The following is a 12555-nucleotide window of genomic DNA, read 5'->3' as shown; positions in this document are numbered from 1 at the left end:
CCCATGGTCCTCAATGACAAGCCGCACTGTCAATGCCCACGCTGCGGTTTTTTCCGCTGCGTTTATGCTCCGCAGAAAAATCCGCAGCATGTCATTTAATTTTGCGGAAGCGCGGCGTAATCGCCGCCATTGACTTGCATTGGGCCGCTTCAAATCCACAAATATGTAAAAATAATTGCTTAATTGAAGCGCATTTGCTGCGGTCTTGTACCTCAAAACCGCAGCAAATAGGAAGTGACCTCACAATTGGGCGTTCCATCCATCCATCCCATGAGCATCCCATAATCCAGGAAGACGAGAATCCCATAATATTCCCGTCTCTCAGGATCATGGCTGCTCATCTTGGATAGTATAAGCGCATGAATCTCAACGTGGGATTCATGATTAGTGTGGTAAGTGTCTGTATGGGGTCTGTGTGCGCTGGTGTCAGCAGGGAGACATAGGCCGATGTGAGACTACTACTCCCATCGGCCTATGTCTGTCCCCCGTCCACTAGTGCCAGCAGGAGTAGCTCGATGGGAGCAGTAGTTCCCATCAGCCTGCTCCTGCTGTAAAATGTGCCCCAAAATTAAATTTAATAGCCCCCATATGTGCCTCCATATATTATTGACCCTATTCCCCCCCCCCCTAACTTTTTTATTTTTTTGGGGGGGTGTGGTGCTATCATCATTAAACTTTTTTGTTTATTGGCCCCAATAATATCTAATCTACTGTCCCCTTTATTTTTTTTTCATTGGTGGCCAGTGGTTACCTAAAAAAAACTTTATACATTACCTGTCCCCGCCGATCGCCACCTAAAATAAAGTAAAAAATAAAAAACTACACCTATACTCACCTAGACACCTAATTCCCCGAAGCCATCGATCTCCTGTAATAAAATATAAAATAATAAACCACAACCTTATCCTTACCCCTCCGTAGTATTCCACGAGTGTCCCACGATGATCTCCAGTTCAGAGCAGCCACATAGAATGTGACCGCTCTGAACCACTGCCGCTAGAATGAACGGGTTCGCCGGAGTTCAGGCAGCGCTGCTCCGGTGATCTGCTTTACGGGCCTGCTGTACCGTGAGAAATTCCCACAGTACAACAGAGTCGTAAAGGAGGTCTCCGGAGCTGCGCTGCCTGAATGCACTCCGGTGACCTCAGTCAGGGGCTCACGCTGCCGGGATTGGACGTGTTCCCGGTAGCGTGAGCTTACAGCAGCAATGACAGCTGTCACATCTCCAGATGTGACAGCTGTGCATGGGAGATCAGCGCAGGAACGTGGACAGGTAACTATTTTTTTTTTTAGTAAACTTAGAATTAAATAAAATTGTGTTTTCATTTCAAATAAATTATTTTTTTCTGGGTGTAGTGTGTGTTTTTTCTTTTTGTAGGTTAGTAATGGGGGTGTCTTATAGACGCCCATCATTACTAACCTGGGCTTCATGGCAGCTGGCGCTGACATGAACCCCACCACTATTACCCCCTGCCACCGCACCAGGGCAGCGTGGAAGAGCGAGGCTAAGCGCCAGATTTGGCGCACAAATATGCGCCAAATCTGGGCGGCTGAGGGCTGATATTATAGCCTGGGAGGGGGCCTACAACCATGGCCCCTTTCTAGGCTATTAATATCAGGTCGCAGCTGTCCGCCTAGCCGTTGCTGGCTACAATTTATAGGGGGACGCCATGTCATTTTTTGGGGGGGGGGTCTTCCTATATAGTAGCCAGAAAAGGCAAAGCAGCTAGCCTTTGCTGGCTACAATTTATAGGGGGACTCCATGTCATTTTTTTGGGGGGGGGGTCTTCCTATATAGTAGCCAGAAAAGGCAAAGCGGCTAGCCTTTGCTGGCTACAATGGCTACAATTTATAGGGGGACACCATGGCATTTTTTTGTGGGGGGTCTTCCTATATAGTAGCCAGAAAAGGCAAAACGGCTAGCCTTTGCTGGCTGCAATTTATAGGGGGACCCCATGTCATTTTTTTGTGGGGGGTCTTCCTATATAGTAGCCAGAAAAGGCAAAGCGGCTAGCCTTTGCTGGCTACAATTTATAGGGGGACCCCATATCATTTTTTTTGGGGGGGTCTTCCTATATAGTAGCCAGAAAAGGCAAAGCAGCTAGCCTTTGCTGGCTACAATTTATAAGGGGACTCCATGTCATTTTTTTGTGGGGGGTCTTCCTATATAGTAGCCAGAAAAGGCAAAGCGGCTAGCCTTTGCTGGCTACAATTTATAGGGGGACCCTATGGCATTTTTTTGTGGGGGGTCTTCCTATATAGTAGCCAGAAAAGGCAAAGCGGCTAGCCTTTGCTGGCTACAATTTATAGGGGGACCCCATGGCATTTTTTTGTGGGGGGGTCTTCCTATATAGTAGCCAGAAAAGGCAAAGCGGCTATCCTTTGCTGGCTTCAATTTATAGGGGGACCCATGTTTTTTTGGGGTGGTCCCCTTGTACAATTAGCCAGTAAAGGCTAAGCTAACTGCTGCGGCCTGGTATTAATTTAAAGGGAAGGGTCCATGGTTATTGGCTACTTCACAGACTATAACATCAGCCAACAACCGTCTGCTTTCCCTTTGCTAGTTATTAAAACTATGCGTGAGCCCACTTATTTTTTGGGGTTAAAAGATTTTATTAAACTGAAAGATTATTGTACAGTGTATGTAGGTTCATTAACTGAAAGCTCCTGCATACGCTGTAAGGTTGATTTCTCACGTCCACATATACACGTTACTACAGATAAGTGTGACCGAGCATGCTTTGCAATGGGTCTGTGTGTGGGTCTCCGCTTTGTGTGGAAAATGGCATCAACACTCGTCCCGGAGATTGACGTGTGAAAGAACCGTACAATATAGGTGAGGGGTTAGTGTTGGTGAGTGTGCGTAGATATCTCCATATGTTTATTTAATTTTTTTTTTTTGGGTTAATCTTTTATTCCTCCATTTTGTTTTAAAAATAATATTCACAGACGTTATTATTCACTCTAGATTGAAAAATATCCCGAAATATGGGACCGAGCTAGTCCTGAATACAAAGACAAGCAGAAGAAAAAAGACGCCTGGGCCTCTGTGTTGAGCCAAATGTATCCCCAGTGGGTGAATGCGGAACGTGATGCCCAAGAGGAAATTAGTAAGTTTTGATTTTTACATTTATTTTTATATCTATTTATAATTGCATTTTTGGTGTTAAAGCAGTTCATAAATTGTTTTGGTTTTGTCATTGCAGTGTCTGATATTAAAAATTGGTGGAGATCGGTCACCGACCGGCTGGTGAAGTATCACCAGTCGGTGCAAAGTGGCTCATCACCAAGAAAAAGAAAATTTCCTTTTGCAGACGAGCTGGCCTTCATACTAAACAGTAGGAGTTTGCGGAGGTAAATTCCCAAAACATATTAATTGAAATGTTTCCAAAAATGTTGTATTTACATTGGTTTTTACCTTTTATTTTATACAGAACTGAAGGAAACATCAGGGCCCCAACAGCAGAAGAGGACACAAACACTGAGCAAGCAGAGGAGGAATCCGAGGACTTTTTCCAGCTTTCCTCACCGGATCCATCTGCTTCGGCGTCTTCAACATCTGGTTGTCCCCCACATTCTTTGTGCAATCCAGCGGACGTCGGGACGGGTTTGGTGACTGATTCTCCTGCTCCTGCTCCAAGTGATGCTGGAAGCTCTGCTGGTGATGTGTTGAGGCCCACTGGGAGGGGGTCTGGTTCTGCTCATCTCGTGCCATCGAGAAGGGCGGGCAAAAAAAAGGCCAAAAGCCACGGGGGTGGGACTATTGTGCTTGAAGCACTCACAAATCGAACCCTCAGCCTTGTGGAAAGGGCAGCCGAGGAAGATGCCATAGATAAATTTTGCTCAGCCCAAGCTGCCCTCATCAGATCTCTGCCACGAGATAGGCAGAACATGTACATGACTGCAGCAGGCGCTATGACTGCAGCAGGCGCTATGGTCATGGCAATTGAAGAGGCATCAGTTATGCCCTCGTCCCCAGCCATACTATGTGGAATATTTAATTTATTCAATCCCAGTGTGCCTCCACCACCACCAGCAGCTGCAACCCAGCGTTTTGGGCATGTTGCTGCTGCATACCGTCCTGAAGATATGCAACCAAGTTATGGTCGCCAAATGGCTCATTGTGCATCATCATTTGTCAGAGGACCATCCCCCAACTCTAGTTTTTCACCAGAAATGTTTCCTGGGTACAGCTTTGAACAAGACCTTCAAAACTTGTAGTTCAATAATTTTACCCCTCCCTGTCATCATTTTTGGACCCTAGCAAATACAGACAGCACCTGTAGGTCGATAGATACACAATGTTTTAGAGAATCAGACAATTAACAAAGACCTTTTCTTATGGTCACCTATTCCAGGCTTCAGGCGTAGGGGACTGTAAGAAAAGGTGTTTCTTTTTATATAATTAAACAACCTACAGGTGCTGCCCGTATTTTAGGGCCCAAAACTGATTACAGGACAGGTGTGCTGTACACAGTGTGTAATTTATTCCCAAGTTATGGGCAATGTTTGTGCGATTAAATTTTCTAGAAGTTTTTTGTTTTTACAAAGTTTTTTACAGTTATTCTATATTATGTATTAAAAAAAATTAGTTAAACTATCTGTTAATTTTTCTTTTCAAGTGTATATGTGGTTGGATTGGGTTTAAATGAAAAAGTGTTACCCTGATCTGCGCTCACCATAGCGCAGGTCAGAGGAACTCTACATTTTTGAAATTTGTTCATACTAATCTACGTATGTGGTCGGCTGTATACAGTCGTTTTTAAATTAGAAATATACTTTGATATTTTGGACCACAACTATTTTTTGGATGAATACTACTCTCAACACTGTTCTTTGCTAGTTCTGTTCTTAGCGCAAGCAAATAACAATGGTGAGGGATGACTTTAGCAGACAGTACTTTGGAAGAGCGCTGTAGGTAGTAATGCCAATTTACAGGCTCTGGTCTTTGTGGGTTGTTCACTTTTGCGTTGACGTATGGTCGGAAAACAATACGTAGAAGGTTGCAATTCAAGAAATATTTTAGACAAATTAAAATTTAACCAAAATTTATTTTTTTATAAACACTTTTTTGTACATTTTTATTTAAAAAAAAAAAAGGAGGAAGTTCTTCTTTTATTGTTCATCAGATCTTCTCTGCTGGTCAGGCTGCTCAACACCAGCACAGGAGTATTGCCAGTGCACGGCACCTTCAGGACTCATGAAGTAGTCAGTGAAGGTTTCTCGCACCCTGGCACCAGAGTTGGATGGCCTTCCCTGACCGGAGTTGACAACTGGAATTAATTCAGACAGCTGTGACTCCTCATCTTGCTCAGTGCTGTACTCACGAGCATAGTTGTGGAGTACACAGCATGCCTTAATTACAGTGTCAACGGTCTCCGTATCCAACTGGATGGCAGTGTGAAAGATCCTCCACTGACTACACATGATTCCGAAGGTGCATTCCACATATCTGCGTGCACGACTCAGCCGATAATTGAAAATCCTCCGCCGGGCATTCAGTGCCCTTCGTGGGTATGGGCGCAGCTGGTTGGTCTGTAAGGGAAATGCCTCATCCGATACCATCACAAAAGGAACTGGATCTGTGGAACCCGGCAAAGGTCTTGGGGCTGGGAGCGTTACACCATCTTGAACAATTTGCAGCCCAATCTGTGATGATCTGAACACCCGAGAGTCCCCAGTACTGCCATAAGCACCAACGTCAATGGCAACAAATTTGAAATGTGCATCAGCCACCGCCATCAGGACCACAGAAAAATACTTCTTATAATTAAAGAAGCGTGATCCTGATCGTGGTGGCTGCTGAACTCTCACATGTTTTCCATCATCAGCACCAATGCAGTTTGGGAAATTGGCCACAGTTTGAAAGCCTGCTGCGACCTGCAGCCAAGTCTCCTCGGTTGGAGAAGGCATCACGATGGGCTGCAACTTCTGCCAGATGACGCTACATGTGCACCTCACAATTCTGGAAATGGTGGATTTACCAACCCTAAATTGGAGGTGCAGTGATGTATAGCTCTCTCCTGTGGCCAAAAATCTGAAAAGGAAAAATAGAACATTAGAAAAGCCATAAAAAGAAATACAAGCCAACAGTAATTATCCATTATTGATTCGTCTTTTAAAAAATGAAGGTCTTTATTACAAAATACTATTCCAGCAATGGTAGGGTGCACCCACATCTTTTTTTGTCGTCTTCTCCTCCTTAAACGCTCCTATAGAACAATAATAGGTTAGTACACAACTACATAAAAATAATGTACCCCAAAAAAACATAGTTTATATTACCTGCTCAACGTTGTAGTGCAGGAGATTTATGCAAGTCATTAGCAGAAGGTTTAGGCATGGTCTGCTGACCCACAGGGGCTGCAATTCCTGTGGCATACTGTCTTTTGCAAAAAACAAAATGGTGAAGAAGGGTTGAACTAGGAAATGACATCAGGATTTCCCTCTTTTTTTTTTTTTTTTTCAATAACTTTATTTGTGCTCAAAAACGCATGAAGTAAGCTTACAAAAACGCATGTAAAATCCGCATACAAAAACGCGTCAAAAAACGCATGCGTTTTTCTGGCAAGGGAGATGCAGAAATGCTGCAGAAATTTTCTGCTTCATTTCTGCATCGTGGGCACATAGCCTAAACGTACTGACCCGAAGAATAATGCTGCCTCATCACTTTTACCACACGCAGAACGGCATAAAAAAAACCTCAAAAAACAATTCCTGAAAAAAAAAGCGTCTCTTAGGCTATGTGCCCACGTTGCATTTATGAAGCAGAAAATTTCTGCTTCATTTCTGCAAGTCCTCTCCCGGAAAAACGCATGCGGAATTCCGCACGCGTTTATCGCGCATTTTTCGCGCGTTTATCACGCGTTTTCCACATGCGGAATTGCCTTGCGTTTTTTATGCATTGGATAAAGGCAATTCCGCTTGCGGAAACGCAAAATTAAATGACATGCTGCGGATTTTTGAACGCAGCATAAACGCTGCGGAAAAATCCTCAGCATGTGCATAGAACTTGCGGAATCCCATTGGGGACCATGGGGTGCGGATATACATGCGTTTTTCAAGCGTTTACGCTGCGGAAATTCCGCAGCATATACGCTTGAAAAACGCTACGTGGGCACACAGCCTTAGTGTGTGACAGCTGTCAGTCATAAAAACCCGATATAAATCTGGTATCTCTGTAATTGCACCGACCCGAAGAATAAAGTAATCTCATCACTTATACCGCACGAGGTAAATAAAACCAATTCTTCACCTGCTACTGATTTGTTTATTATGTCTCCCAAAGATCGCAGTAAGGCTCTGCTCACATTTATCTTGCGCTCTGCTCTGAGCACTAACACCAGATTTTCCATGTAAATCTCTGAAATACGTGATTCAGACGGAACCCATGACGGAAGATTCCGTGTAGTGAGGCAGATATAGGCCACTGTGGATGCCATCTGGCCTGTGATTCCACGGTGTCATTTTTTTTAGGCGTGCATAAAAGTGCGGTTGGCCACAGTTTTGTGCACTTCTGAAAAAAAGGACACCGCTAAACAGAGGCCAGACGGAGTCCAGAGTAACTCTGCTGCCTCATTATAGTGAATGGATCCTGCAGGGGTTTCATCTGAATTACATCACTTGGAAATTTAGATGGAAACCCCTATGTACTGTAAGTGCTCAGCCTAGAGCGCCGGATAAATGTTACGTAAAATGTTCCCAATAAAGGCTTCAACTCTGTCTTCAAAAAAAGCTAGTCCCCACTCAGGTCCGTCATCTGTTAAAAATATAAGGGACTTCCAAGTTACTGGTAGCAGAAAGGCTCTGGAAAAGCAAAATGGCCCTTGCCCCCCAAAAGAAATTCAGAAAATTTTGTGCTCCCAAATCCAAATGCCTAATCTACTATAATTTGTTCTCCAATTGTCAAATAGCGCTCCGTCCCTCCCAGATCTCGCCGTATGGCTAAGCGGTACGATACAGTCACATATGGGGTATTGCCACTTTTAGAAGAAATTGTGTGACACATTTCGGCACCAATTTTACCCATTGCTCTGTGTGAAAATGTAAAATCTGAGGGAAAACATTTTTTTGTGGTAAAAATACAATTGTTTTCGTCACTGCCCAATGGTATAAATTTAAAAATTAAAAATCCTCACTACTTCCCTAGATGAATTCCTTGAGAGGTGTAGTTTACAAAATGGGGTCACTTGTGGGGGTTTCTGCTGTTTCGGCATGTCAGCGACTCTTCAAATGTGACATGGTGTCTGCAACCTATCCCAGCCAACATAGTGCTCCTTTCTCTTCCGAACCCTGCCGTACACCAAAGCAGTAATTTGCCTCCACATATGGGGTATCGGCGTACTCAGGAGAAATTGCACAACAAATTTCATAATGCAATTTATCCTATTACCCTTATGATAATGCAAAATTAAGGGATGGAAAATGTTTTTGTGGGAAAAATGTGAAAATTTTATTTTTACGGCTCAATATTATAAACTTCTGTGAAGCACCTGGGGGTGCAAGGTGCTCACCACACATCTAGATAAGTTCCCTAAGGGGTCTAGTTTCCAAAATGGTGTCATTTGTGGGGGGTTTCCACTGTTTAGGCACATCAGGGGCTCCCCAAATGCAACATGGCGTTCACTAATTATTCAAGCAAATTTTACATTCAAAAAGTCTAATGGCGCTCCTTCCCTTCCGAACCCTGCAGTGCGCCCAAACAGTGGTTTTCCCTCACATATGGGGTATCAGCGTGCTAATGAGAAATTGCACTACAAATTGTGTATTCCATTTTTTCCTGTTACCCTTGTGAAAATAAAAAAATTGGGTCTAAAGTAACATTTTTGTGAAAAAAAGTTAAATGTTCATTGTTTTCTTCCACATTCCAAAAATTCCCGTGAAACACCTGAAGGGTTAATAAACTTCTTGAATGTGGTTTTGAGCACCTTGAGGGGTGCAGTTTTTAGAATGGTGTCACTTTTGGGTATTTTCTGTCATAAAGGCCCCTCAAAGTCACTTCAAATAAGATGTGGTCCCTAAAAAAATGTTTTTGTAAATGTTGTTGGAAAAATGAGAAATCGCTGGTCAACTTTTAACCCTTATAGCTTCCTAACAAAAAAAAATTTTGGTTCCAAAATTGTGCTGATGTAAAGTAGACATGTGGGAAATGTTATTTATTAACTATTTTGTGTGAAATATCTCTCTGATTTAAGGGCATGAAAATTCAAAGTTTGAAAATTGCGAAATTTTCTAAATTTTTGCCAAATTTCCGATTTTTTTCATAAATAAACGCAAGTGATATTGAAGAGATTTTACCACTATCATGAAGTACAATATGTCACGAAAAAACAATCTCAGAGTCAGGGGAATCCGTTGAAGTGTTCCAGAGTAATTACTTCATAAAGTGACAGTGGTCAGAATTGAAAAAATTGGCCTAGTCACGAAGGAAAAAGCAGGCTCTGGCGCGAAGTGGTTAATAGAGGCAGGAGAGCTGAAAAACCTGATGAGGAGTTAAGAGTAGGGTCTAGGGAGCTATTGAGGTCACTTGCAAGAGTCATACTGCCTTTAGCATATTTGGATAACGTGATGGTGGTCCATTGGTGTTGGGCTTTGTTGGGAACATAGAGATTACAGATGGAGTACATTTGGTTATCAATTTTAGCTTTGGCAAATACAAAGCTACCATTGGGGTCCGTTGCATGGTTAAGTAGTTGGAAATTCAGATTTTAATGGAAACTAATGCTAACCCTCATTGTAGCAGGTTAAGAAGAATTATACAGCCACTAAAAATAATTAGATTTTGAAAAGTTTGGTTGTGGTTATGTTTGAAATTGGTCTTTTGGAGTAGTCAAATTTGATTTTTTTCTTTATTTAAAGGGAATCTGTCAGAAGGATCAACCTTTCTAATCCGCCTACATGGACATGCAGGTCATAAAAAACTAAACTAAATTATACTTTGATATCTGGGATCCAATGTCTTATTCCATAGAAATTAAGAAGAATATTGATTGCTCTGGATTAAATTATCGGCTCGCAGATTTTAAGATATTATTTTATTCAACTTTCTATAACCTACATGTCCATATAGACAGATTAAGTGGGTTGATTCTAGTGACAGATTCTCTTTAAATCGTAAATGATTTGGCCACTTTTTGATGGGGGGTTCACCTCTTTAGTGTTATAAGTAATGGATGGGATGGAGGTGCATAACAATAGTAAATGTTGCAACCATTGACAAGGGACACAGTTTCCTGGTTTTCTTCCTGACTTTGGCATTCCAGATAAGAGGCTGATCTCTTCTATATTGTCTGGGAAAGAGAGTGGAGGGATATTCAGAAGCTGAGGCATGCTGTTGGTAGCACAACAGTGATTGATCTGTAGATCAGGGATGTTCATTCAGAAGACTGGAAGCTTTGTTGAGATCTTTGACTCTTCTGGACGTGATTTTGTGGTTTGGTGTAGAAATGAGACCTGATGGAAAAAGCCAGGAAAAGGCTATATGTTTAGATATCGGTCCGTTAGAGGTTTCAATTTTTTGCTCTTTTATATACTGGAAGAGCAAGATTGTAGCATCATTTCATTGGATTAGATTTGCTTCTCTGACTTTTTGCGCAATCATCTACTTTTGTTAACCGTTTATAAATCTGCAGGTATTGTCTCTGGGAAGATTGCCTGATTTCGGAGCTGGGCACTGGGGCCTTATGTGCACATTCAATTATCAGAGGGTCTGAGTAATTGGAGCCCAAGAGTTCATTGCATATCTCTTGTATTGCCTTAAGGTACCGTCACACTTAGCGATGCTACAGCGATCCCGACAACGATACGACGTGGCAGGGATCGTTGCTGCGTCGCTATATGGTCGCTGGTGAGCTGTCAAACAGTCAGATCTTCCCAACAATGCAGCAACGATACGGCGACCCGTAGCGACCTGTATAACGATTAAACGCAAATGCACGCCTATGTGTCTCAGTTCTGAGTCGCCAACGAGGTCGTTGGTAAGGTGTCAAACACACCGATGCATGCTACCCAGTGGGACCTCAACGATCAAAAAATGGTCCAGGCCATTTCGACACGACCAGCGATCTCATAGCAGGGGCCTGGTCGCTGCTACGTGTCGAATGTAGCGAGATCGTTGCTGAGGTCGCTGTTGCGTCACAAAACTTGTGACTCAGCAGCGATCTCGCTAGCGATCTCGCTTAGTGTGACGGGGGCTTTAAGGATGGCCTTGGAGGCAATGGACATTGTAGAATCTCACATTATGTCTGCCCTTGTTATCTTGGTCTTCAATGTGGTCATAGATAAGGTTTAGATGATGTTGGCAGCTTTGAAAATTGTCAGAAGCTGAATTAGCAAAGGTGAGTAGTTCCTGTTGTGTTGTTTCAAGAGCCCCTATTCTACTTCCAATCTAATTTCTGTCAGCCCAAATGATTGTTCAAACCAAGTACAGGCGCTCGATGTATCATGGCGTTACCAATCATTTAAATACACCTTCCCACCTGCTTGATTTCCATCTGTCTCCTCCCTTCTCTGGCTCTGTGAAGCCAGAGCTGCCAATCAAATAAGGGAGGAGGGTGGAGATAGAGGGATAACAAGCAGGTGGAAAGGTGTATAGAAATGATTGGCCCCGCCATGAAGCACCAAGCGGCAGGACTTAGTTTAAACAGTCATTCTTTAAAACTTGGGAGATGAAGTTTCTGGAGATTGGCAAATCAGAGGATGTCATGGTTTCTTCCCCATCGCTTTCCATGTCATCGTCAAGGTTTGGTAAACGGGTTTGATATTTTTTTCAAGAGAGTGCGGAGCAGTAGATGCATGTTTCTTTAGCAATTTGTTAAAATCTCATAAGAAAGAGTCAACTTGGGATGTTTTGATGCTTCAGCTTCTTGGTATTTTCCAATTTTCACAAGGGAGGAAAATGTTTATGATTATTGCATGGAAGTCTCATCTGATTTGAAGGCAGTTTTACATTTTCAAATTCTGAAAAGGGAGGATAGTCCACCCTTAGGTGAACCTTAAAAAATTAGAGCTAGGCTTTAGAGTAAGTTGCTATCAAATTAAGGCAGGGATGAGTTGTGTTTCTGAGATTCTCCATTAGGTGGCAGTAGAGTATAGGAGGTGAAAGAGAGAAATGTTCTTTATGCAATAACCAATTTTATCTTTCCCAGGAAGAAACTTTCAGTAAAACATTCAGGCAGAGCCTGTATATTTAACACCTTCACCCCAAAGCCTGTTTTCACCTTCCTGACCAGGCCAATTTTTTTAATTCTGACCACTGTCACTTTGAGGTAATTACTCTGGAACGCTTCAACAGATCCCCCTGATTCTGAGAATGTTTTTTCATGACATATTGTACTTCTTGATAGTGGTAAAACTTATTTGATATGACTTAAGTTTATTTGTGAAAAAATCAGAAATTCAGCGAAATTTTTGCAAATTTCATAATTTTAATTTTTATGCCCTTAAATCAGAGAGATATGTCACATAAAATAGTTAATAAATAACATTTCCCACATGTCTACTTTACATCAGCACAATTTGGAACCAAAATTTTTTTTCGTTAGGAAGTTCTAAGGG

At 42.4% G+C, this 12555-nt stretch overlaps 1 protein-coding gene across 1 annotated transcript; it reads left to right on the top strand.

Moving 5' to 3' along the window:
• Window positions 1-2786: 2786 nt before the first annotated feature.
• On the top strand, window positions 2787-4310 carry LOC141165182 (uncharacterized). The gene is made up of 3 exons (XM_073650812.1): window positions 2787-3110; window positions 3207-3354; window positions 3435-4310. Exons 1-3 carry the CDS (start codon window positions 3062-3064, stop codon window positions 4219-4221), a joined length of 984 nt encoding a protein of 327 aa, XP_073506913.1. The 5' UTR covers window positions 2787-3061; the 3' UTR covers window positions 4222-4310.
• Window positions 4311-12555: the final 8245 nt, after the last annotated feature.

Source organism: Phyllobates terribilis, unplaced genomic scaffold (genome assembly GCF_046119375.1).
Source record: "Phyllobates terribilis strain yellow unplaced genomic scaffold, ASM4611937v1 Scaffold_11__3_contigs__length_659146591, whole genome shotgun sequence".
Taxonomy (NCBI): domain Eukaryota; kingdom Metazoa; phylum Chordata; class Amphibia; order Anura; family Dendrobatidae; genus Phyllobates; species Phyllobates terribilis.
This window is presented reverse-complemented; position numbering and strand designations above follow the sequence as displayed.

What these genes read in the sequence shown, in the direction of transcription:
- LOC141165182 (XM_073650812.1), top strand. Translation starts at nt 3,062, where the DNA reads ATGTATCCCCAGTGGGTGAATGCGGAACGTGATGCCCAAGAGGAAATT. An exon ending in TGATGCCCAAGAGGAAATTA is followed by an intron (nt 3,111 to 3,206) that starts GTAAGTTTTGAT and finishes TTGTCATTGCAG; the next exon opens with TGTCTGATATTAAAAATTGG. An exon ending in AACAGTAGGAGTTTGCGGAG is followed by an intron (nt 3,355 to 3,434) that starts GTAAATTCCCAA and finishes TATTTTATACAG; the next exon opens with AACTGAAGGAAACATCAGGG.